The sequence below is a fragment of the Artibeus jamaicensis genome, unplaced genomic scaffold, assembly GCF_021234435.1.
Source record: "Artibeus jamaicensis isolate MK-2021 breed Jamaican fruit bat unplaced genomic scaffold, CSHL_Jam_final contig_444, whole genome shotgun sequence".
In the NCBI taxonomy this organism is placed as follows: domain Eukaryota; kingdom Metazoa; phylum Chordata; class Mammalia; order Chiroptera; family Phyllostomidae; genus Artibeus; species Artibeus jamaicensis.
The window spans coordinates 1,940,451-1,966,679 of record NW_026521831.1 but is presented as its reverse complement, the minus strand read 5'-3'; the positions used below and the strand labels follow the sequence as shown (position 1 = coordinate 1,966,679).

Here is a 26,229-nt window from a genome sequence, read left to right as displayed (position 1 = left end):
TCAGCACCCCCCGCCTCTCCTCTCTGTGGCAGGCGGGCGCAGCTGCTCCAGGGCAGGCTGGACCTCCTTCTGCGGATCTGTCTGGGGAGAAACGGCGGCGCTCAGTGCCAGCCAGTGCGGCGGTGGCGGCAGCAGCGGCCGCGGCTGTGCTCGGGGGAGCCTGTGAGGCACTACCTTGTGGTTTGCGCCCCCACACTTCAGGGGCCTCAGCCCTGGGACCGTCCCATTCCCTCTGTGTCCAAACACTGAGGGCAGCACCAGGCTGGAGGACGACAGGCCGGTCACCCCCGAGAGTTTCAGTCTGGGCAGCTCCGTCAGGCTGGCCGGTCCCGGCCTCCTGGGCTGGTCCTCCTCCTGCTTCAGGGGCTGCAGCTGAAACGGGACTCGGGTCAGTGAAGCACGCGTGGTATCTCCCCTGTGGAAATCGGGGGAGACAAGAGGCCCTTTGGCGCCACTTCTGCCTAATGCGACTTCCTGGTCACGAGGCGCAACCAGACAACACGGGCGCCCTGGCCACCCGAGGCGAGGCAGCCGCCCACTGCGGCCACAGCGGAGGCGGGGGCTCCGCGCTGCACGCTCCTGCCCAGTGCCCGGGTCGGCCAGACCTGCTGCCGCCTGCTTCTGCGCAGCTGGTGAACTAGGAGTGGCCTTTACCTTTTCACACGAGTGTTTGTTTCCTTGTGCACACTGGCCTCGGACACGCGTGACCGTGCAGACGCGCGTGGGCCAGCCTCGGACTGCAGGCAAGGCCCTGGTGGGGACCGGCAAGGTGACACGGTCAGACAGACACACATCTGAGCAGCCAGGAGGGGCGGCTGAGCAGGGACAGCAGTTGGGGGGCAAACGAGGGAGGCTCAGGCCAAGGAACAGCGACTGCACTTTGGGGCCTGAGCAGCTGAAGGGGAAGGAGCAGCGGGTCGCCCCGCTGGCGCCCCGGGGAAGGCATGGAGAGGAAAGCAGTGTGGACGGCAGGCTGGGGGATCCACCCTGGGGAGCCGGCCGCAGCGGGAGGGGCCAGGGCCCCAGCCTGCAGTGACACTCGGCATGCGGGGAAGTGAAAGCTGGGGTGGCACCATCACCACAGACTTGGGTGCCAGCCCTGAGCCATAAACCCTGGGGACCCAGCCCTCGGTGCATGAAACAGGGGTGATGGCGCTGCAGCTGCTCCTGAGCCTGTGTCAGCAGGGTGGCGCGCTCCGCCGTGCTGCCCGCTAACGGGCTCAGGCCGAGGGGGGCAGCACGCACTGTAAGGGGGGCAGGGGCCAGTGGCCGGCTGGGTCGCCTGGGCCGGAGCTGAGCTTCTCTGTGCCCTGCTCGAGGGTCCGTCTGAGGACACGGGAGCAGCACCTGGGGGCGCTCTGGCGCAGAGCCTGGCCCTGAGCTGGAAGAGCCTCACCACCGCTGTCCCTGCCCGCTCACACAGACGTCGCCCTTGTCCCTGAGCCCTCGGGGCAGAAAGGGCCCTGGAGCCGTGTCTGGCCTGGTGTGGGCCCTACTCGGAGACACAGGCCTCCTGAGGGCAGCTGGTCCCCCACAGCGGCCCGCCAGCTTGCCGGGTCCCTCTGTACCTGCTTTCTGCTCTCCTTGGAGATCTGCCACTTGCTGCCGAGCGGGTCCATGGCCACAGGGCACTCGGGGAAGACGGCTCTCCTGTGGCTGCCCAGAGCCTGCTTCTCCATGGCCCTGCGGGGAGGGAAGAGAGAGCAGCCACCACTGAGAGCCGCCCGCATGGCGCTGGCCTTTGTGTCTCCACACGTGTCTGCCCTGCGCATGGTCACTACCTCCGCTCTTCCCGAGGACCTTTCCCCCTCGCTGTCTCGGCCCCACAGTCTCTGGGCTGGGAGCAGAGGGGACTCTGTGAGCCCTGGGTGTGGTCCTGCCACAGGGCCGCCCGGCCCAGGGCTGGAGGTCGGGTCAGACTTCAGCCCCACGATCACAAGCAGGAGAGGCCAGAGGTGTGGCGTCAGACACCGCAGGCATGCACTTCCCCCACGGGGTACACACGACACCCACGCAGATCTCAGGGCCAGCTCACCTGTTCCCCTGGGGGCATGCGGGCCCGCCAGCCTCCCATCTTAACAGGGTAGCGCTCGGGATATTTCGGGAAAGGGCGGGTCAGAGAGCTGTTCAGGGCCCCTCTGGCCCGCCCCCACAGTCCCCTGAGCACCCACCTCTGCTCTCGGAAGTAGGGGTGCTGCAGGGCCTGGTAGGCCGTGATTCTCTCGTCGGGGTCATAGGCCACCATGGCGCGCAGCAGGCAGAGGCCTTGCGGGGACAGACTGGCCGTCGGGAGAGGTATCCCTGACCCCTTTTTAAAAGGAAAATCAAAACTCATAGCTCTTGACCTGCATTGGGGGCCCAACAAGAAGCGGTTGCGCCGTTACTGAGAGCAGTGGCCCATCCTCACGACGCTACAGGGCCCTGCACTGGGGGACCGTCCGCGACCCGAGGAGCCCGGCCACGCAGCGCCCAAACCACAGCATGTGCCACACAGGCGTGGCCCCGTGGGGACCATGGGCTTGGGGCCCAGTGCCAGGGCCTCACACTGGCAGGTGCGCCCGACCCTGCTCTAACGCGTACGGGCTTGTGTTTTTAAGAGCCACTGGGGTCCCTACCCCTGGCCCCCTGGCTGCCCCACGGGACCCTTGGGGGCACAGGACACTTACTGCTTGAACTTGGTGAGGGTCTTGGCGGGAGGGGTGCCCATGACGTCATGGATCCTGGAGATCTGGTCCAGCTCGTTGGCCCCGGGGAAGAGGGGCTGCAGGCTGGGGGGATGTGACAGGGATGTGGTTACGGCGGTCCCCGCCATCTGGTCATCCTTAACCCCACAGCCCTGTGACGCCTGTCCAAAACAATTCAGTCCTGGAGCATGAGAGAGGGTGGCTCTCGCAACTTTTGGCTTCGGTGGAATTGCGAGTCTGTTCTCCAAAAATGAGTCAGTTGCTGATCTGAGTGATCCTGGGTCAAAGGTGTGCACACTGGTGTCTGGACTGGTCAAGCATCAGAGGGGGAGGTGGGAGGAGGCCTGGGCCCCGCCCCCGCTGCGCGATCCTGCGCTGGTGTGCATCCCCCCCCAGACGCCCCTAACTGGCCACTGTGAGCCATTAAGGGCCCGGCTTGGGCAGCTTCAAGCTGCCACTGGGCCCGTCGCCTCCCTTTCCACGTCATGTCCTGCCCTGGGGTGAAGCCCAAAGGCCAGGGTGTGGGGCTGGGAGGGCCGTGAGGCCCGGGGCCACCGCTCACACCCCCACGGCAGGACCCACAGGTGGCGGTAACAAGTTCCTGCTCAGTTCCTAACTTGGCAGCCGGCAGCTGGTCATTTCACCAATGAGGCCGAGCCAGAGGCCCAGGGCTGGGGGTGCCGGGTGTTGGGGGGAGAAGGCACTGACGGTGGTCTGTTCTCCGGTGGTCTGTTCTCCGCTACCAGCAAGCAGGAAGTGTGCTGACGGGAAGTGTCACGAAAAGCAGGCACAGCCGCAGGACGACTGGGACACCGCGCGGTCCAGGGGCCCCGCCGAGGCCTCGCTGGGGCCGTACCTGGCGATCTCGTACAGGACGCAGCCGGCGCTCCACAGGTCCATCTTGTAGCTGTAGCAGCCGTCGGTGAGCAGGCACTCCGGGGCCCGGTACCAGCGGGTGGAGATGTACTCCGTGTGCGGCGGCCTGGTGTAGACGCTCCGGCAGGACCCGAAGTCGCCGAGCTTCAGGACGCCCTGCTGCGAGGGGGGAGGGGGCCGGGGCAGTGCCGCTGTCGGAGGCCCTTGCACTGTGAGCACCCCAAGCAGTCACGCCCTGGGGGGGTGGTCACTGGCACCTGCCCGGCTTGTAAAACACCAATTCCCGGCTTTCTACGTACCAGCGTCTGGAGCCACCCCCCAACACACACAGGTAAGGAAGGAGGCGGAGCTTCCACGCAGCAGAACGCGCCCAAGGAGACTGGCTGCGCTTTCCCAGGCCTTCCACGCGGCACAAGTCCCGGAAACGGTGAGTCGCAGCGCCCCGAGGTCAGGGGTCGCGTCTCCTGCCCCGGGGCGGCTCGGGCTGGCTCGCACCTGCGGGCTCTTCCGAGCGGGTCAGGCAGACCAGGGAAGCGGTTTCGGGATATTCCTGCCGTTTCCCTTGCCCTTCACGTTCAGGTAATAAAACCCAGGCCGTCGATGACTTTGGAGCCCCGGCACTCACGGCCGCAGCAAACATTTAGCTCGCGGCGCAGCTCTGAGCTGGGCCCACGGTCCGGGAAGGTCCGTGGGCCTCGCCTCCGCGCCCACTCCCCAGTGCGCCGCGCCGGGCTCGAGACAAAGGGCGCGGCGTGTTCGGAGGCAAGAGCAGCTCGGTCTGAAGAGAGAAGCGGGCACCGGGGCTGGGCCGGGAGCCACGGGCGGGGCGCTTCTAAGGTAACGAGGCTCCTCTGGCGGGGGCTCCGGCGGGAAGAGTTGGAAGGAGACGCTGGAAGTTTATTTTTTTCCAGTTGGCAAAAATAAAATGTGACTTTGCTGGGCTGCTCGACAGACCGCACCCAGCCGAGGGAGGGGCCAGGAAAACAGGCCGAGGAACACAGAGAAGAACCGGCTGCTCGGCCACAGGGCCGAGTCCCAGAACAGTGACACTGAGGGGCAGAAGCCGGAGCAGAGAAAACTACGTGCTACCTACTTCCATCTATAGAGCATTCTAGAAAGTGAAAACCAATCTATGAAAACAGAAAGCCAGGCACTCTGCCTGGGATGAGGGCTGGGGCAGGGGGCACCTGTGGGCTGTCCCCTCACCACGGTGACGGTTGCCATGACGGCTTCACGAGTGGACACGCATGCCAAAGTCGCCCCCTCGCTCACTTAAGTGTGCCGGGTCCATGTGGCTTTGGGGGCGCAGACTGGAACTCGGGCCCCAATTCTCCCACTTTCAGGGTCCGAGTGTTTAGGATGATCATTTGAATGGAGCTCGATTCTGTCTATAGTCTGAGATGGGTGCCCGAGATTATTTCTTCCACATGTATGGCTATTGATGACATTTATTAAATGAGCCATTTTTCCCAACTGGGAGGGAAAAAAGACTGGAGCAGACCCCACACCCAGGTATCTGGGGTTGAAAGCGCACCCACTGGAAACTACATTCCACCTTTATCCCGATACCCATTTTTCACATAAAAGCCCTTACCTTTACTAATATGTTTTCTGGCTTTACATCTCTGTGAAATATTCCGTTTCTGCATTCAATAGAAAAGGAAGGACAGAATTAATCAGGCCTGGTGCGCTCCCGTCGCCTCACATTGCAGGTCCCGCGACGTCGGCGCGCGCCGCTGGGGGGCGCACCTGTGCACGTGGTCCAGGGCGCGGCACAGCTGGTATGCGTAGCTCGCGACCTTGCGCTCCGACAGCGGGCGTCTTCTCCCTGTGCGGCAAGGAAACGCCCGGCGCCGTTACCGGCGGGATTCGGGCCCTTTTTGGAAATAAAAAGCAGAATCCGTTCTTACTTAATAGAGTGTAAAAACCTAGCTTCCTCCTGTCTACATGTAGAGGTCCATTTAGGGGGGAAAGACCGCTGCCGTCTGGCAGCAGTGCCTTATTTCGGTCCCAGAAGACCGATGGCTTCTCTGCCGTCCCGGCCCGGCTCTGACCAGGGGCTGCCTACTGGCCCACGGGGCTGACGCAGGCGAGCAGCACCCGAGTTTGCTGGGCGTCCCCGTCGCCTGCTCCCCACGCCACCCGCCCCGCCCTGCAGGCCTGTAGGACATGCTGAACCCTGACCGCACTCCAGCGTCCCCCTTATCCTGCATCCAGGACATCTCGCTGCTCACTAGGCTTTAATGGCACAGGCGTGTGCTTTAAGCTATTACTTTTTAAATCTGTAAAATAACCATTCTTACCTACCAACTCCAAAAGCCAGGAGCACATCCCATCGGCACTATTGGCCCTGCGTTTCCCCTTCTACCCCCTGCGGAGGAGCCTGCTCCCTCCTCCTGGCGCCACCCTCTGCGGCCCCGGGTGAGGGCCCCGAGCCGTCCCCACCCCAGAACCCCCTCCTGGTGGAGCCAAGCTGCTGGGGAAACGGGCGCCCTGTCTGCTTCAGCACCCTGACCACGTTCAGTGTTACCAAACCCTCTCAGTGAGAAGAATCTAAGGGCTGCCACAGGCAACACTAGTAATGTGGCAAATTTTAAGTGAACGCGATAATAACCTATGGCTTCTGCTGTCTGTCCCCACTGAGGGACTGTGGCTGCCAGCATGGCCTGCCATGTGACAGAGTTATCGCACACAAACCCTCCCACCAGAGACCACGGTCTCCAGGCCTGCGCATGGCACCGCTCACACGCCACCCCCTCCGTCTCTCCAATGGACGCTGTTCTGAGAGAGGCTCATGGCCCCAACCGGCAGGTGGGAGGCGGCGAGTCAGGCCCGGTGTGGAGCCTCACCCGGGACGGCGCCCCGTCTCGTCGGTCATGGCCACCCTTGAGGACGGCGCTCCCGCTCTGCTTCCCACGGAGAGACCTGCTACTGTGGAGCCCACGTGCACACGTTACGACCAGCACACTGTCCCGCGCTGTGGGACACCCGGGCTGCGCCCCCACAGCCAAGCCTGACGGCGCCTCCTGGCAGCACCTGCGCAAACACTGCCGGGTCCATGCCACCGACTTGGAAGAGAATCCAGGGACAAAAAGGTGACATCGCTTACACCCTCAATGGCAGAGACGGATGTGAAAGAAAAGCAAAGATATCAGTCACTTCGCACCAGCGTGTCCCCGGAAGTGCGAGGAACACTGTCACAGACGTGTTCCACTTCGACCTTCCCTCCTGTACGTGCGCAGACGGGACATGGGCGCTGCCTGAGTAGGACCCAGAGAGCTTGCTGAGAAGGACAAACTCCAGTCGCCAGGTGACGAGACCGCGATGTGCCAGAGCTCAGTCGGCAATGCGTTCTTCTCTTTGTCGGTTGCCTTGAGCCAGTGGGTGGGATGCAAAGAAGTGGACAGAGATCGCCAAGTTCGTCTGATGCAGCAACGTCTGGCCGGGCGGTCGGCACACCACGTGGTAGCCTGGCACACAGCCCGAGCCACCCGCGGCAGTGAACTGAAATGCCGCAGTGACAGCCACACCGAGCTGGTTTTACTTTCTCCTACTTGGTTTGTCCCGCAGTATCATGGATTTACCTCAGGAGGCCTGACCCACCCACCCACGGCCTCTGAAAACTATGACCCTAGGGGACAAGGCCAGCCTGTGGGACCTGGAGCAGCTTCTGACCCCAGAGGTGGCCAATGACTGGGACATTTGGGCCAGCCTGCCTGCGGCCCGTGGAGGGTCTCAGGGTCTGGGGCGGGGCAGGGGGCACATCTGCCGAGAGAGGAGGAGGAGGCAGGCAGAGATGCTGAGGCGGGTTGTGTGGCCTTCGGGTGGCCAGTGGTGGCCTTGGTGACCCGAGCTTTCCTGGCCCCGCTTCCAGGAGGCCTGGCTGAGTTTTCCGCAGGAGACCCTCAGTGTCACCAGGAACACCTTCCTCTGCAGCAAGCCGGCGGAATGGCCTGACTCCTGGTGGCAAAGACCGTCTAACCATGACGCTCAATGTCCAGAAACACCCAGGTTTGGCGAGGGGCTGTGCTGGGCACCGGGAGGGCACGAGGGGCAGAGCTGCCGGGCCCCACTGCCGGAGGGCTAGTGCTCCGGCGCCCGCGGAGCCACAACAGGAAGGAAGCGGGTCTCTGGCAGGTGGGTGCGCGAGACAAAGTGACAAGCTGGGTGGTCAAAATCGACCAGTTCAAAAACTGTTGTGAGCCCCGGCTGGCGTGGCTCAGTGGACTGAGTGCCGGCCTGTGAACCAAAGGGTCACCAGTTCGATTCCCAGTCAGGGCACAGGCCTGGGTTGCAGGTCAGGTCCCTGTTTGGGGGCACTCGAGAGGTACCACACACGGATGTTTCTATACCTTTCTCCCTCCCTTCTGTCTCTGAAAATAAATAAACAAACAAAAGTTCTTAGATTAGCTTTCAAATGAGTCTACGTACCTCGTATCAGCTCATAAATATTCATGTCCATGAGTTCACATATCAGCCCAAGAGAACCAGATTTTCTGTCACTGAAGAAGAGAGCAGGATTTTAAGTGATTTTTCGTGTCTTAATCAGAAGATATAATCAAATATTTAATTCATCTGTGAACATTTCTGGTAAAAACTCCCAACCAGACAAAGTCTAGGGGATAATGATTGAAAGAGGAGAAGTTTCTACTTTAAATAGATATTCCAGGTAAAATTAATTTAAAATCATAGTAAAACTCTACTTGAAGCAAACACTCTAACCCCTTCCCACCCGCCGTTTTTCGAAGCCGCGGGTCTCGACCCCGTAAACTGAACTCTGGGCAGAGAGAAGACCTGAGGGTGGGGGTGTGGCCCAGCAGAACCACCCGGGGGAGGGTTTCATCGCCCTGTGACCCCAACCTGGGTTTTCCTTTACAGAACTGCGTCCCTGTGATTGGGGCACACCACGGCGCGGGGACAGAACCCAGGAGCCAGTCGGGAAAAGGGGGAAAGATGAGAGACACTACCCTTGTGGGTGACAGAGAGGGGACCGTGGCCTCTGGCGGAGCCGCCAGCTTCTCCTGAGTTCAAACAGCACCGAAAGGGCCCCCCGCCCCCCGCTGGGCAGCCTGTGGGCCCCAACTGGCTCTAGGTGGCTCCGGTGGGGCTGGGAGGAGGCTCACATGCAACTCCGGACTGAAGCGCTTTCTTTTTAAAAAAGATTTTATTTGTTTAATTTTAGAGAGGGTAAGGGAAGGCGAGAGGGAGAGAAACATCAGTGTGTGGTTGCCTCTCGCACGCCTCCTACTGAGGACCTGGCCCACAACTCAGGCATGTGCCCTGACTGGGAATCGAACCAGCAACCCTTTGGTTTGCAGGCCCGGGCTCAGTCCACTGAGCCACCCCAGCCAGGGCAGAAGCACTTTCTGAAGGGCACGTGAAGGGCACGTGAAGAGCCGCTGGCGCAGGCAGGGCCGAGCCTGTGACCCGCAGATGGCCGTCTCCAGACCCGGCCCAGACTGACCGCTCCCCACGGCATGGGCCAGGAGGCCACACAGCCGCGACCAGGGAGTTTACGCCTCTGGGAACACTTGCCTCGTGGCGGCCGTCAGAGGCTGCGGCTTCTTGGTGGGTCGTACAGGCCAGGCCACCTTCTCGGGATCCGGGCTGCGCTGGCCCCGGGGCGGGCGGGGCCCGGAAGCCCCACAGAAGCCCAGCCCCCGTCCCGGTCCCGGTCCCGGGTGCAGGGCCCCGTCGCCAAGGCCTTCAGACCAGCTGGGCTTGGCTCTCCCGGCTGGTAGGTGAGCCTTATGGAAGCTGCCCACAGTTAGACCAGGAATGGCAAACCCCCCGAAACCGTACCCGTTGGAGGGAGAGCAGCCGCAGGCAACTACGGAGGGAGGGTGGCGAGGGACCGGAGAGCCCTCCCGGGGTGGCGGCTCGCACGGAGTGGGGAGGGGTGAGGGGGGCCTTCGTGCCAGAGCCGCCACCAGCCCCGCAGCAGCCTCACTGAGCCGCAGGCCAGGAGCTGGGGCTCCGTGCGCCTGAGCGTCACCTAGAAGAAGGCCCTGCTGCCTTAGGGGTCGGGCACACAGCCGAGCGGTACACAGGCGACTTAAGATGAAAACTAAAACTCCCTGAGCAGCAAAGCAAATGTCTAAAAGGCCCTCCACAATTTTATTTCTTTCTTAAAAAGAGGTCCAGTCACGGCCATCAAACCCAGACACCATCGCCAGGCCCGACGTACTTACAAGAGCAGCTCGTGCAGCGTGAGGATGTGCGGGTGCGGGTTCAGGCGCCGCAGGGCTTGGACCTCCCGGAGGCTGCTGGCCTGCTCCACGCTGCTGTGCGGGCAGAGACAGGGCCCGACTCGTCACTCGGGTCGGCTGCAGAGTCCGGGCCGTTCCAGCCGCAGCTGAAAGACTCACAAGTGCTTCCAGCAGGTTAAGTTGTGTTTCTCCCACTGGCAGCTAAAACTAAGCTTGTCACATTTCTGCAGTATCATACAGAAGGCAAGGTTCTCAGAGCTTCGGCGCATGTTCCCGCCGTCCCCACCTAGGCCCCTGGAAGGACACCCTGGTAGTTTCTGCTACTAGTAGTAAATAGAGACACAGGTGATAAAATTTCCTGTTCGTCAGCTTATGGGAACTAACCAACTGAGCTATGTAAGTGTCACGTGAGAATGAGCATTTCCAGTTTCACGAACGGACCCACCCTTCTCATCGTTTCTGAGGGCTGCACAGGTTTTCAGCTTCCTTCACCTGGCGACAGGTGTTCTCTCAGCACCTGGGTGACACCCGGCCACGCGACCCGCTCCGCCACAGCCTCCCATCCCAGAGTTCTGCGAGGGAGCGTCGTGGTCGTGCCCTTTCTGGGGGCGGGTAGGAGGCCCCCACTGCCTCTGGTGCTCAGCGTGAAGCTCAGCGTCTCCCCACCTGTCCCAGAGCCTATTACCACGGAAAGCCGCGTGGCTGCGTGTCTCGGCGTCTCTCCTGCCAGCCAGCGGGTGGGGGCCCCGAGCCATCGGAGAGCGAGGCCACCTCAGACTAAAATGTCCTGGTGTCTCGGGGCCGCGCTGGCCGAAGGAGAGTTGTCTCGGGCCGCACATTAAATACACTGCGACCCGTAATCGCAACAAATTATAATGTTTTAAGTAAATGTGTGATGTTCTGCTGGGCCACACTCGCAGCGCCCTCGGAGGCCCGCGGCCCCGGGCCGTGGTGGGGCGCCCCTGCTTCAGACCCTTCTTCCACCACCCGCACTCCCCTCACACTCAGAACCATATTCGAAACATTGGACACTCGTGTGCACGACCACAAGGAGCCAGAAAGGACGAGACCCACAGCTGAGGGACAGGCTCCAGAAGCAGGGCCTCTAGTGGCTGGAGAGGAGGCAGGGGGAGCTGGGGGTGCTGGGCGAGGAGCCAGGCACGGGGCAGGGGGGGTCGCACCCCAAAGGCTGGGGCGGCAGCTGCTGATCCCCCAGAATGGGCGGCTTTCCCTCTGCTGAGCCCCGGAGCTGGTGGGAGTCTTCCAGACGGGACCATGGGGACAGCCACACCACCGCGTCCCCTTCCGGACACTCGCTCGCTCACACTGGGCTGCGTTCCCATGTGTGAGTGACCTCTCCACAGAGCTTCACAACAACCCTGTGAAAACCCAAATTATTTGGCATAGCTCCACTGGAGTCTTTTTTCATAATCTCAGATGTTCTCCTCTGTTTAGAAACCTTGTTTTGATCAAGTCACACAGCCTGTCTCCAGTTATTAAAAAAAATTCTGCCTAAAATAGAGTCGTGTTTCTAAAATAACTACTAACGACGATGCCAGCTGGTAGCCGGGGGCTGGGTGCCGCCACCAACGTCAGCCACTGTTGCTTGGCGCACACCTCGGCTGTCACTGGCGTCCTCGGCCGCCCCTCCCGGGGCCAGGGGTCCTTTAGTCTCAGTGTTTCCTATATTTAATCCACCTGTCCCCGTCGCCGCTCGGCTTTGACTGGCGTTCGAAGGTGTCGAACTTGCCCTCGGCCCTTGGCCCTCGGCGGTGACCCCTGTGCCTGACCCTTTCACAGTGACTGTGGCCCCTCGGGGCACAACGGTAGCGGGTCTTTCCGGTCCTGAGGACGTGGTTTGCGTGTAAATCTCTCATCCGTGGACATTAAACTTGTGGGTGAAATGTTAGTGAATTTAAGCTCCCCCGTCCTCACTGGGGGACCAGCGACAGAACGAATGCTCTCACACGTGCGTCCGGCTCTCCCTGCACCAGTTCCCGCAGCGGAAGGCAGTCCCCGCTCGGTGCTGAGGGGTCCGCGGCTGTGCGAGTTTCCGGAGCAATCTCTATGTCTGTGCAATGCATCAGCTCCAGCAGGCTCGGGTCCCCGGGGTTTGGGTACTTCTGCTTCACCGCGCCCTGTCTGAGCCTCCGGCACCAGCGCCATGGAGGCTCGGCACTGCTGTCGTGTCGTTTCTGGGGCTGCAACCCTCACGGAGGGGGACCCTCCCACAGAGACCACCTCCCAGGTGATTCCCCGGAGGACGATTTCAAACATGTAAGAAAGAAATCCTCCTGCACATTTCACAAAAGGAGAGGTACAGACCGGCAGGGCGCAGGTCCCACACTCAGCCCCAGGGCCGGCCAGCCGGTGACGCCAGGCAGGTTAGCGACCTTCTCTCTAGCCCAATGTGCCTGGTCTGAAAGGAGGCGGCAGGGCTCTGCCTCCAAGGGCCACACGCAGGCGGGTGATATGAGGACAGGTGACTCTCAGGCGAGACTTGCCCAGGGCCGGCTTCGTGGGCAGCAGGGCTCGGAGCGACGGCTGCAGTCGGCCAGCAGGGCCGCCCGTCACCACCTCAAATGTCTCACACCGCCCAAACACCGCGAGGGCCATCCAGACACGAAACGGAGAGCAGAGATGGGTTTCTGACGTGACTGAGATTAAACGGTTTGATAGTGGCGCCAGGTACTCCAGAACTCTGCAGGCTAGACAGAGTGCCTTCCTGGTTAGGGACCAAACCCAACAACAGCGTTAACTCTGTGGATCAAGGTCAGTGACACCAGAGCATCCAAAGGTCATTAGCAACCTCGTCCCTAGAAATGACGCCAAAACAGCTCTCTTTCTAGAGGAAACTATGAGTCATTTCTTCCTAGAATTCAGAGATAACAGCAATGCCTTCACCAATGGAAACATCTCTCGAGCAACACGAGTCATTCCAGACCTCCTGTGGCTGGTGGGTTGGTTTCATTGGACTGTTGTGCTTTTCCGATTGAAACTATTTCAGACAAACAGCTGAGTTGCAAGGACGGTGCGGAAAGTTCCCGTCCCCCCCCCCCATGTTCACACCTCACACGGCATGGCCCTACCCATTCAACCAGATGCCCCATTGAATTCCCCACTCTTCCCACTGATGTCTTCTCTTCCAGGGTCAGGACACCACGCTGCACTCGGGGCTCCTTAGGCACCTCCACTCCGGGACAGTCCTGCAGGGCCCTTGGGTCGAGTCCTGGACACGTGTGAGATGCCCCGGGCAGGCCTTCTGTAGGTGCTTGGCCACCTGGCCGGTCTGATGTGTCCTCACAATTAAACCGAGACTGTGGGTCTCTGGGAAGCATGTCAGAGAGCGCAGCGCACGGCCTGTCTCCTTCCTGATGGCGTTCACGTCCATTGGCTGGTTAAGTGGCAGCGTCCAGGCTTCTCACTGTACAGTCGCTGTCTTTCCCTTTTCGTTTTCTATTCTGTAGACACAAGCCCCTAAGTCCAGCCCACATTCAAAGGGAAGGAACTTGGGCCCTGCCTCCTAGAAGGAGGGATATCAAATAACTTGAGGACAAAAGTAATTACAAACAGGGAAGGGAGGGGCGGCATCCTGGGAGGCTGTTTGGAAGTCCCGTCCTCCCCCAGGCTCCCTCCCATCTGCTCAGTCTGTCTGGCCTGCAGAGGTCACTGCCGGCCTCTCAGACAGCTCGCTCTCTCTCTCTCCCTCGCTCCTGCTGTGTTTGTTAACAGGGTTCTCCTGTAAGGAAGACCTGCCCCACCCCCGGTGTATTTACCCACTCGGGCATTTACCCAGGTCAGTGTGTGCTCCTGGTTCTCTGCCTGGGGGATGGATGGATGGATGGGTGCAGAAGTGGAGAGAGGCGGAGGGTGTGCGCGGGTCACCACACACGCGCACGCGCACTGGCTGCGGCCGCAGAGCATGCCCGCCAGCGGCGGAGAGCGCGCTGGGTGCCGGAATCTTGTCTCCGATGTCTTTCTCCAGCGAAAGGAGCCAGGGTCCTTAGAGAAGCCGAGGGTCCAAGGGCCTGTGGTGCACTTTTCCACGGGAGGTTGCTCTGCAACACGGGGCCGTCAGTACACTGGGCCTCGCCTCCTGCACTGTGAGTGGTTTAAAGGTAGAGACGGAGTTGGGGGGGGGGGGGAGATACGGAGAAGGCAGCGCCAGGAAGTTGGGCCGGAGCAGAGGACGGTGCGAGACCAGTGGCTGCGGTGTTAGCAGAGCCCGTCAGCGGCCACACGCTCTGGGCGGAGATGTCTGGACGCAGACCTGGCTCTGCCCCCTGGTGACCCAGAGGGACCACTATCGCGTGAGGTCACGTCTCTAAGAGCCTATCCTCCTGCACAGACCAGCACTGACCGCCTCAATCCTGTGGGGGCGTCACAAGGACGAAAGTACTGTGCTCCCCCTTCTCTGACACCAGTGACTGTCCTACCTGCCCTTCTGATCTGAGGAGCCATTTTCCACCTGAGCCCGAAGTCAGGGTCTGTCCCCCAAACCCTCCAGAAGGCTCTGCATCGATGTGGGAGAGTGACTTCCTGAGAAAACGTGCTTAGGTGTGCGGAGACTTCAACCCCCTTCACTGGACCGTCCAACAGCTGCAGTGAGGCCAGCCTCCCCGCCTCTTGGTCTGGTGCCCTGCAGGCTCAGCGGCAAACCCGAGGACCGAGGAGGTGACAAGGCCACCGCCATCCTCCAGGAGACTAATCCAGACCAGAGAGCTCGGTCCCCACAGAGGCCACCCCGGCAGTCCGCTTCCCCAGTGCCGATGGGAAATCTCGGTACACGGAGTCACAAGTCCTTAACTCACACGGCGTCTGGTGCACTTAGACTGAGGTTTCATTACAAAAGTCTAACACACACGACTTTGCGGAAATAGAGACTGTTTAGAGTGAGGCACACGTCTGCAGTTTAAATTTTTGGTGACCATCTATCACTGACAGTACAGTAAACTGGGACATACGTGAAACCCAGCACGGGAAACCCGAGGCCAGCCCGTAACCCTCACTGCCCACGGAAGTCTGTGCCTCGCGTGTTGCTGCATGAATACAGTCTTCCCACGGACAGACGCTGCCCCGGCCCAAACCCGGAGCTGTGCCGGTGCTCGAGGGGCTCGGCACCTACCTTTCAAAGGGCCGCTTCATCTGTTTGCATGCGTAGTAGCATCCGTCTCTCAGGCTCTGCATCTTCACAACTTCCGAAAACGTCCCCTCACCTATTTTGCCAATTACTCTGTAGTCTGTGAGTAAAACAATCACAAAAACCAGCTGTCATTTACACGTCTGCTTTGCACTCACTCCCAGACAGCGAGCCTTTTCTCTGTGACCGGCTGGCAGCTTGTGTGAAAGCTGCTTCTCCTTCCCCCGAGGTTCAGGGCTCCCCTCACTTGCTGCGCAGGCAGGAGCACCCAGGCCTCTCTGTGCTCCCCGCCCCCACCCCAGAGCAGGAGACTGGTGGCCCACACTGTCGGGATGCCAGGCTCAGAGCCCACAAGATCTGGTGGTGAGAGGAGCAGGGGCGCTGGCGGGGGCGGCTCTGGGGGACATGGGCGTAGGCGCATGGCAGAGGGGGTGCTGCCCAGCGGCCGTGGGGTCACCCTCTCTGGTCCCGTGGAGGCCAGGGCAGCTTCCTGCCACTCCTGCAATTCCTGGTGTCCTGAAGCTGACAGCAGCAGCCTCTGGCCTTGCCGCCACCACCGTCATCACCTGCAGAGGTGACAGTTTCATAAGCCTCTAATTCACCATGGGCGGCCCCTTCCTGCTTGAAATGCCCAGTGGCAGCCCCCCCTTTCGGATACAGCACATCTTTCATACCTCGTGTGAACTCTGATTTGTTCACAGCAGCAGGAAAAAGGTTAATATATTTTTAGAAGTAAGAGACTTAGAAGTGATGAGTAATTTTTTCAAGTTCCTATTTCAGTCAGTTTCCTACTTGGTTTTTATTGATAAGAGGCTCCAAATATAGGCCTGGCTGGTGTGGCTCAGTGAATTGAGTGCCAGCCTATGAACCTAAGGGTCACCAGCTCGATTCCCAGTCAGGGAATGTGCTGGGGTTGCAGGCCAGGTCCCCAGTAGAGGGGGTGAGAGGCAGCCACACATTGGTGTTTTTTCTCTCTCTCGTTCTCCCTTCGCCATGGACACACACCAGTGTGGGGATTGCTGCGGGGAGAGGGGCATAAGGGGACTAAATGGAAATGGAAAAAATTCAATAAAAAACCAGAAACTTAGATAAGAAGCAAGAAGACACCACGGCTTCGAAGGGTACAGAGCTGTGCCAGCAAAGACATCCCGCCTCACAGTAACAGGGGGAGAAATAATAAGCAGTCACCAGAAAACAAAACAAACGCCCCACCCAGACTCGACCACAAACAGGGCTTGCTATACCTGAATGAAAAAGGTGGAAGAAAGGAAGATAAATGAGGCCATTTGTGTTCATTAAGAGTCTATTCACTTTTATTAGGCCAAGGCTTGTTTGTTTAAGTGGAATCTAAGCCTTATTTAACCGTGGAAGTGGAGGTCAAATTCACTTTTTGTGAAAAGAGAACCTTGTCATGGCCGAGTGCAAACATTTGTATTCAAGCACGGCCTCTAGAGACATTGTTTCCCTAAAGGTCTTACTCAAGGCAGGTGAGCCACATGGCGCTCAGCCACGGAGGTGGGGGTGGGGTCGGGGGTTGGGGGACAGAGGTCAGTGACTGTCCGAGAGCCAGTCTCCACCACGGCTGTGGCAAGGGGACTCGGCTTCTCATTTCCACTCCCTTCAAGAGACTAACTACGACCGAGCACCTGCAACACGGCCGGGGACCTCGGAAAAGAGGCCTGCGCCCAATTCCGAGGTGTAGTGAGGAAGACTGAGGCCTGAGTTAGAGCACGTCATGAAAACACAAAAGTACGTTGTTCCTACACTCGGAAAAGCTTTAAATTTAAGTTACACCCTTGAGCCCAGTGAGTTCCCTGCTGGGAATGTTCGCCACATAAAGAAGCAAGGTCCTAGCAGGTTACAGCACAACAGAAACGATCCCGTGTAGTCCGGAGTGTCTGCTTCCCGAGTCTGAACTGGCCCAGGAAATGCACACAGAAAATGCCTGGACCCTCCCCCACTGGCTGAGGAAATGCTGACCCGGTCGGACGCAACCAGTGGGGGAGGGTTCTGAGACGGACTTAAAACCTTCTGTCTCAACTGATGGCAAAGCCAACATTACTGTCACCTAATTTTGTTTTAATGTAAAGAGGAAGAGTTGCTAGTTGATGCATCTTGCTATAGAGACAGAAGGGGATGCGCACTAGGAAAAAGAGAACAGAACAAGATTATTTGAGGTACCTTGCAGCTCTGAGTCTGTAAAAATATACTCACGAGGGACAGAAAGTTTACACCTCGCTGCAATCACACAGATCATCTCCCACACCCTTTCTGTGATATAACACACTGCTACCGTTCTAACAGCAGGTGCCCCATCGGGACACGTACGAGAATCGACCAATGGACCCATGAACAAGTGGAACAGCAATCGATATCTTCTCTCCCTCTCCCCAACCCCTTCCTCCCTCTCTCTGAAAGCGATACATAAAAAAATTAAATAAATAGCCCTGGCTGGTGTGGCTCAGAGGATTGAGTGCCGGCCTGTGAACTAACTGGTAAGCTGCGGGTTTGATTCCTGGTCAGAGCACATGCCAGGGTTGCGGGCCAGGTCCTTGGTTGGGGGATGTGAGCAAGGCAACCGATCTGTGTTTCTCTCCCTCCCCTCTCCCTCCTTTCCTTACTCTCTAAAAATAAATAAACAAAATACTTAATATTAGTTAAAATAAGAATCAACCAATGAATGCATCACTAAGTGGAACGAGAAACTGATATTTTTCTTTCTCTCAAAAAAATCAATAAAAAATCTTTTAAAAAGAAAGAAAAATGTTGTCACAAAAAGCACAAGAATCAGGACACTGTGCTAGATTAAAGGAGACCAAAGAGACAGGACAACAAAATGCAGTTTGATTGGACTCTGGAAAAAAAATAAAATACGGACCACGCATTGTATCGACAGGCCAATCGACAGGCCAGGTGTGCCTTGCCTCTGCACGACAGTGTCCTTGTTCTTAGCAGACACTTGCTGAATTCTGAGCGGGGAAAGGTCAGGATGTCTACAACGAACTCTCAAAAGGTTCCGCAAAACTAAGTGCATGATTTGGAGAGAAAATACGGGAGCACAGTGGGGCATGTAGGTGAAGGGTTTATAAACATTCAAGGAACTCTTCCCGCAACTCTTCTGTAGATTCGAAAAGTTTCAAAACAAGTAGTTAAAAAGTTCAAAAGGAATATGGTAAAAAACTGTGTGTATATAAGTTCACATTATAAGCAAAAGTGCACAGTCTGTATTCTAGCTGTGGGTGCGTTAATGAAGAAGGTGAACATGTAAACACTATCCGACAAGAGAAAATAAGGACGCTTGTAAAGCGTGAATGAAACCAATTATTTTTAATGTCCTTGTCACACCATTTACCCCACATACCAACTGACCATCAGGATACGGAGCAAACTGAGCATTACAACCACACTGACATCGTTGAATCTTTTCACGGCAAAGGACATCGGAATTTTATTGGCACCTCCGGCTCGCAGGCTCTGACAGCCCAGGGAGGCTCCGAGTCGAGAGACGCCGAGGGCGACGAGGCCCAGACCCACCTATTCGGCCCGCCCGGGCCCTGGCCGGCCCAGCTCCCGCCACTCACACTCGCGTCCCCTCCCCTCCCCTCCCCGGCCCCGCTCACTTTGCATCCTCGACGCGGAAGCCGGCGACGACCCCTTGCCGACCCTGGACGAAGAATGGGGCAGAAAGGGGGGCCCCTGGCTTCCACTCCTCCGAGACAGGGCCGGGTACAAGGACCTCCGCGGTGATCCCTGGTCGGAGAGCAGGGATCGGGCCGCCGGATCCAAACGGATCTGGCCGCCGGTTGTAGCCCTGTTACCCTGGCAACCCCCGAGCCCCGCGCATCCAGCGGCGCCTCCAGCACGTGTGCTAAAGGGTCGGCCAGCTCACTGGGCTTCGTTGCTAAGCAACCTCCCCAGCCGCTTTAAAGCTTTTCAGCGATGGCGGACGCTGGCCAGGATCGCTTTGCACCGCGCTCCTGAGAATTTACCGGTTTGCGACCTAAGTCGCAAACAGCCTTGAACCTTGAGCCTTGACGGACCACAGCCTTGAGCTTTAACTGGGTTCGGGGCGCACTGAATAATTGTCGACTGCAGTCACATCAACCAGGCGTCTATTAACTAGTCCAGGGCGCAGCGGTCCGTTTGTAAGTTTTTCTTTTTAACTCAACAAACGTTGAGCTGCAGGCCCGCTGCAGGCATTGGGGGTATAAAGGAGGGCAGTGTGGACAAGGTCGCTGACTTCTTGAGACTGACATTCTACTGTAAAGTTGAAGAAATTACTGTGAGAATGAACGATTCAAGCAAATGTGAGGACAGAGCAGACAGTGACTCAGCCCTCAGGGAACCGACAACGCAATAAAAGCCGTAATAATAAGCATCTCTGTATCGGCCCAGCATTTTAGGAAGCTCCTTGTCTTTTCTGTGCTCATTTCATCCCTACTGCTCCGCGAGATCAGAGGTAGCCCCGATTCCACCTCCGTGGTATCCCTGGTTTTTTTTCCTATTAACTTTTGAAATTAAAGGAGTAAAATGTGTCTGTTGTACAAAAATCAAAATGCAAACGTATATAAACTTCGAAATCATCCCTTCAAAGCACTTCATCCTTCTCATGGCCCGTCCTCCCCAGAGTTAATTAACCTCGGACAGCACAGGGGTGGCATCTCTTCAGAATTTCTGTGGATGACTTTGGACTGATTTTCCCCATAATGGAAAATTACAGATATTCTTCTATAATTTGCTTCTTTCAATTAATAAATCCTAGTTATCTTTTTAAAAGATTTTTAGATGGGGAAGGGAGGGAGAAAGGGAGAGAAACATCAGTGTGCGGTTGTCTCTCATCAACATTGCCCCCCAACAGGGACCTGGTCTTGGCTGGCAACCAAAACATGTGCCCTGACTGGGAATTGAACCAGCAGCCCTTTAGTTTGCAGGCCAGCACTCCACCCACTGAGCACACCAGCTGGGGGTAAATCCCAGTCTTCTTCTTCTTTTTTTAATCTTTTGATGGACTTCATTTTTTAAAAATAAAGATTTTATTTATTTATTTTAGAGAGATGGGGAAGGGAGAAAGAGAGGGAGTGAAACATCACTGTGTGGTTGCCTCTAGCACACCCCATACTGGGAATATGGCCTGCAACCCAGGCATGTGCCCTGACCTGGAGTCAAACTGGTGTTGCTTTGGTTCACAGGCCCGCGCTCAATCCACTGAGCTACACCAGCCAGGGCCCAGTCTTCTTCAATATGACACATATGGAGCTACCCTATGCTTTTTTAAGTGCTTCATAATATTCCATAGTATTCATATACTCTCCATTTTTAGTCACTCCCCTATTAATGTTTGATTCCTGTTTTTGTTATTACAAATGACACTTCAGAAAAGATCTGCGTGTAGATCTTAGACCACATGTGTAACTGTTTCTGTAGGAAATAATACGTTGAAAGGCATCTACTGTAAATATGGAGTGATATTAAATCACTCTCCCAAAACGCTGTATCAATACACACAGATCTATATATGAATTCTCTTCTCCCCTCATTGCTCAGATGCTAAATATTACCCAGTAAGGTTGAGAAGCTGTTCTGGAATAGGTCGGAACATGAAATTTCATTTCATCACAGTTTCTAGCTCTCGCTTGTCCTCCTTCCAGACCACGATTCATCTCTCAGTGGAAGCTCCCTGCTTTCCAAGTGCAGCACAGCTTTCTCCCCTGCGAATGATCCCTTAACACTTAGCAGGCCTCACCATTGTTCACCCAGACCTCCCATCTCAGCCAAGGGCAAGACCACTGCCAGGTGTGCCTGGCTGACCCTTCCTCCCTAACCATTCCCCCTGTGGGCTCCAGTTTCCTCCTCCTTTTTCTACCCACCTCACCTCTTGCTCGTCCCAGCCTTCTCCTTCCAGCCCCACTGTGACCAAGTCTCCCCAAGTGCCTGTCACAAGATAAGCCCAGATTCTTCAAGCCATATACAATCTCCCTCCTACCTAACCCTTGGCCCACCCCATTTTCTCCCTTTCCCCTCTTCTCCCACCTTGGCACCCAACTGATTTCGGTTTAGAAGGTCATCCTTGCCTCCTCAATGCCAGCAGCCAGATGCATGTTCCAAGCCCAAGAGATGCTTGAGGAATGGGATCACTGTCCCATTTTATTCTAAAGCAAATCTCTGTCAGGAGATTGCACAGTGATGTGCAGTATAGAGGCCGTTTCTAAAGAGCCTTGCCTTGTTGGGTGTTCTGCGATTTTCTGGTTGTCGCTAAAATTATTGCCATTGACACATCCTTCCCCCACCTGACCATGGAGCACCTACCACAGCCCATGGCGCAGGCTGTGGGCTCGGTGACAAAGTAACAGTGGTGGTGTTGGGGGCAATTGATAGCCATTTTAAGACACAACATAGTGACTAGAGAGTGATTTGTTTTTGCAGCCCTGTGGCTTGTTTTGGCCCAAAGAGACCAAAAGACTCTTTTGGCGTCTCTGGACTACTTATCGTCTATATGCCAGAGATAACGCTCTGCTTTCTGCTTCTGTAACTGCCTCCTGCTTCCCGCCAGAAGTAAGGGTCTGCAGGATGGGCCCTCCCTTGCTCTATAAAAATAACCGCTCCCCCGCTGCTCAGTGCCCAGAATTTGGAGACTGACTCCTCTGGGTCCTCAGGTGTAAAATAAATTTCCACTCCCTACACCCAAAAGCGGTTGAGTCATTTTCTGTAACATTTTGAGAGTTTTCTGCCTGACGAATTTCTCTTGGACTCGGGATATAGGGGTCTGCACTCCCGGGCCCTGACCCCCTCACTTTGTAGGTGAGAGCTCGGCCTTTGAACTCCGCAGGAGCACTGACTAATTACAGCTATCCACGGGTTTTGACGCATTCTAGAACTCTCCCTCAGACAGCTGATCCCTGTCCCAGCGCTGGCTTGTCTTCATTTTCCATTAGGCTGCGTTTAGGGGACGATCTGTCCCTTCTCAGGGATGACGCATCCACTTAGACGCCCTTCAACAAAGTGTGATTGCCACCTGCTCTGTCTTCGCTTCCGTACAAAGGTTCCAATCTACACACAGAACAATACAGTTTATAAGCTGAGTTTTAAGCAGATGGACCATCTAAAATCCAAAGTTATCTTTCATGTGCAAATGTCCCCGGCTCGAATATTTAAAAACTCGAATAATAACACTACTATTTAACTCTGCTCATGTATCTTTGCGTTTTCCCAGCTCAAAGAATGAAAATTAGGACCCGTTTGTCTCGGAAAAGCAGTTAGATGGAGTGAGAACCGGCGCGAGAAGTTGGAGAGGGAGTTGGGAGAACCGCAAGGCCCAGTGAGCCCCTGTGGCCCATCACCTTTGCCCCGAGACCCCGGGGGCCTGGGTGCGGAGCCGACTGCGTCGGTCTCGGGTGCCCCCTGCCGGCGGCCTTTAGTCACTGGTCCCTCGGACCGCGGGCCCCGCCTCCTCGCCCGCTCCGCCAGCCAACGTAGAAGGAGCTCAGCCCGAGTGCGTGGGGGCTACACCTGTAACGGGCGACCGTCACCTGAGCTTCATTGGACACGCCTTCATCGCCACCCACTAAGCGCCAGTCACTGTTCCAGGTGCCCGTGATGCAAAGTAGAGATCAGTGCGCCCCTGCAGTTAAAGAAATAAGCCCTGGCAAAATATAACCAAAGACACTGAGATACAGAACAGGCTCACAGGGACCAGAGGGGGGAGGGAAGGGAATTTCAGGGGGAAAAGGGGAGGGATTTGGAACTGGTATAAAGGACACACGGACAAAAACTAACAGGGGTGGAAATGGGAGGGAGGTGGGGAGCACTGGGGGGGGGCGGGATGGGAGTAAAAGACAGAAAACTGTACTTGAACAATAATTAAATAAAGAAAAGGAAAAAAGAAAAAGAAATAAGCCCTGGTGGAAATAAAGGGATTCTGGGTGCGGGTCGCGATTGTGAACACAGGGGTCAGGGAAGCCTGCTGGTCCTGACGTGACATTCACGCTCCAGGGCCTAGAGGGGATGAGGGAGGCGGCCTGGGCGGTGGCTCGGGGGAGAGGGGCCAGGAAGCAGGAGCAGAAGCCCCACCGCCTGGTGAGCAAGGACGGGGAGGAGGGTGGTGGGGCCGCTGGGGCTGGAGCAGAGGAAATGGGGGAAAGGGCGGGTTAGATGAGGTCTTTATTTTAATTTTTTTAAAAAAATTATTGATTGATTTTAGAGAAAGAGGGAGAAGCGGGGAGAGACATCGATTTGTTGTTCCACTTATTTACGCCTTCTTTGGCCGACTCCCAGTACGCGTCCTGACCAGGGAACCACCTGCAACCTCGGTGCATCCAAACGATGCTCTAACCAGCTGAGCTACCCGGCCAGGGCTAGGTTGGGGTGGGGGGGTGCCCTTCGAATTGCTGCTACTTTGGGATATAGGGTTGCCAATGGGACTCCCAGTTAAAGTTGACTTTGAGATAAACAACTAATACCAGTTTAGTATAAGTATGTCCCAAATATTGCATAAGGCATCCTTGCGTGGAATTACTTGCTAAACCTGGCAATCCGGTCAGGGCCAGGCCAGAGAGGAGCGTTTGACCAGAGAAGTGACTTGGTCGTGAAATGCGACATGAGTTTGGAAGTAGCTCATGCGTCGGTGTGACTCGTATTCCAGACAGTTCGCCGGGCTCTGAGCGTTCAGGTGAAAGCGAAGGGACAAGATGGCTGCCATCACCCGCGGCTCCCTCCCCCCAGATGTTACCAACATTTTTCATTATTATTATTACTCCTCCTCCTCCTCCTCCTCCTCCTCCTCCTCCTCCTCCTCCTACTCCTACTACTACTACTACTACTACTACTACTACTACTACATTCAGACCCTATTCCTTTGGAGTGAATACTGTCAGTTGCCCACCCAGCAACTAGTTCAGGATTTATTCGAGTCCTAGTTAAAGTGAGACAAAATGAAGACATTTTACAGACACTAAAAAAGAGCAAGGAGACACGTAGGAACCATTTGAAATACCATTTGCAATTATTTAGGGATAGGCTTATGATAGAATATTAAGTACAAAAAGGGAGATTAAAAATTATATTCTTTTAAGCAAAATTACAATGAATTCCATATATATAAAATATATATATATGGGGTGTGTGTATACACACATACACACACATACACATATACCTATACAGTGAAAAAAAAATTGGCAGGAAGGAGGCCAAGACCCTAGCGGCGCTTATTATCGGGCAGTGGGGAATTCGGTGGTTCTGTCCTTTCTCAGGTTTTCTGTTATTTTCTAAGCTTTATTTAGCAATACCAAAAGCTGTGGATACACGAAGTTTCCAAGCTGCGAAAATTCTCGACGATTAAAAAATAGCATTGAGATGCAATGTTTGGAAACCTTTCTCCCGAGCTAAGGCTCCAAAGTGCAATTTGCATTTTCTCTGTGAAAGCCTCCCATTCGCTCTAAGAAGCCGCCTCCCTTCTGCTCGAAATCTCCGGGGTCTCAGGTTTTTCCCCGGCGAAAGGGAACCACGAAAGGCACTGCGGAAACCGGATGGGAACTGGCGCCGCGCAGTCAGGCTGAACGCTCATGGCTGGCTGGGCCAGCCCAGGCCTGGAGTCCTCATAGATGCGCTGGCGGCGCCTCAACGCCAGCCGGCCGGTTAGCTCAGTTGGTTAGAGCGTGGTGCTAATAACGCCAAGGTCGCGGGTTCGATCCCCGTACGGGCCAGGTGTGCTTTAACTTTTCCACTCGTAAATCCAGTTACTGGTCGCTTTACAACTACTGGAATTTTGAAAAATACTCTTTTCCAGAGCTGCAGGCTGCGTGCAAACAAGAGAGAGTCGCGGAATGATTCCGCGCTGGACCTCCAGTTTGTCGCGGACGGTCCCCGCCGGTCCTGCGCGCCGCGGCCGCCCTGCGGGGCCTTTCCAGGGTGCTCTCAGGCGGGGCCGCGCGTTGCTTCCCCCCGCAGGGCTTCCGAGGGCCCTCGGGGAGACTCCGGGCTTCTGGGGTTCTCAGGGCTGAAAGCCAGACTTGGAGTTCATTCCCCCGGAAACGTGGACGCGGAGCCGAGGGCGTGGCCCGCCGCGTCCGGGGCGGGAGCCGCTCCGGAGGGGGGGACCCCGGCGCCTGCCCCCGTGCAGGTGGCGCCACTCGCAGAGCCCGGCGGTCTCGCTGCGGACGCCTGGTGAAGCCTCCTCTCGCTCGTTTGTTGCTTTTCAAAGAGCCTGGGCTTCCCATTTCCCCCTCGCGGGTCCGCAGTTTGCAGCCAGTCGGCAGCTGGGTGAGTTTCTCACTCGCGCTCAGGGCTGCAGGTGCGGTCCGGCGTGTTTACTTGCACAGAAGCCAGCTTTGCGGGGTGTCGTTTTATATCGGGGTGCAGCAAGGGCTCCAGCCACTTTGGAAAATCTCCGGCGAGAACGTCTACTACGCCACTCATTCCTTTCTCAGGCAGGTGTGGGCCCTGACTCAAGTCACAGCTCAGGCAGGACCGCCGGCGTAATGACACCCCAGGCGGGGGCTCCGGGCGTCGTGCGGCTGCGCCGGTGCCCACTGACGCCGGCGACCGGCCCGCTGTCCCCGTGCACGGCCGGTTAGAAGGAGAGCCTGGGCTGCTGTCACCCGGTCAGACTCCGGCAGGTCGCGTCTGCGTCAGGCTCCTTGCCACAAGCAGGGGCGCACAGAGCAGGAGGCAGCCGAGAGGGCTGCCGGCAGAGTGCACGCTCTCCTGAGCCAGGCCTCGAAGGGGTCCACGCTATGCCTCTGGGACGGAAGAAGTATTTTGAGCAGAAGGCATTTGAGTTCCCGAACAGTCTTTTCTGCCAAAAGGCGGAGCCTTCCGAAAGAATTCGAGAGGATTCAACCTCCCTCAATCGCCTTGCCTTGGGGCCCTCATCGCGGGAGGCGGTTCACGGAACCGTGCAGGCCCCAAAGGCAGCCCAGCTCCGCGCTCCTCCAGGAGGGGCGCGTTCACCTGCTCCAGCAGTCGTTCATTTCCCCGAGTGCCCTTCTCTCCTTCCCTCCCCCACGAAAACAGTGTAAAAGCCGCGCCTTCCACCTGCCTGAGTCACGTTTTCCTGGGAACTCTGGTAGGTACATTAATTTAAAAAAAAAAAAGTCAAATTTTTGTCTCTTCTCTTGTAAATTTGTCTTTTGTCCTTTTAATTTGCAGATCCCCGCCCGCCCCCAAATAACTTAAATGGGTAGAGGAAAAGTTTTTCTTCCCCAAAATTTGAAAAAGTGACAAAATGGGGTCCTAGATGAAGGGGCACCTTCTTGGCTTAGGGGTCAGAAGGAACCTTTCCGACATCCGAGGACGGGAGGATGAGGAGGGCTTTCTTGTAAAA

General features: G+C 56.8%; 1 protein-coding gene and 1 non-coding gene across 2 annotated transcripts; one reads left to right on the top strand and one right to left on the bottom strand.

The window, feature by feature from the left end:
• MOK (MOK protein kinase) lies at positions 1-15,581 on the bottom strand. The gene is made up of 13 exons (XM_037130313.2): positions 15,476-15,581; positions 15,157-15,305; positions 14,895-15,037; positions 9,752-9,841; positions 7,992-8,062; positions 5,310-5,388; positions 5,155-5,203; positions 3,541-3,719; positions 2,667-2,768; positions 2,172-2,345; positions 1,569-1,683; positions 175-372; positions 1-81 (listed from the first exon to the last, which is right to left on the bottom strand). The coding sequence occupies exons 1-13, from the start codon at positions 15,579-15,581 to the stop codon at positions 1-3; spliced, it is 1,536 nt and encodes a 511-aa protein (XP_036986208.2).
• Positions 15,582-24,536: 8,955 nt separating this feature from the next.
• Positions 24,537-24,610, top strand: TRNAI-AAU (transfer RNA isoleucine (anticodon AAU)). Its single transcript has one exon. It is a non-coding gene; the product is annotated as a tRNA-Ile (tRNA).
• The last annotated feature ends 1,619 nt before the right edge of the window (positions 24,611-26,229 follow it).

Excerpts from the sequence above, each read along its gene's own strand:
- MOK (XM_037130313.2), bottom strand. The coding sequence starts at position 15,581 with ATGAAAGATGTGCTGTATCCGAAAGGGGGGGCTGCCACTGGGCATTTC. Across the intron at positions 9,842-14,894 it reads ATGAAGCGGCCCTTTGAAAG|CGTGGAGCAGGCCAGCAGCC; the intron begins GTAGGTGCCGAG and ends CCCGCACAGCAG. Across the intron at positions 1,684-2,171 it reads CCCTACTTCCGAGAGCAGAG|GGCCATGGAGAAGCAGGCTC; the intron begins GTGGGTGCTCAG and ends CCCTCCCCGCAG.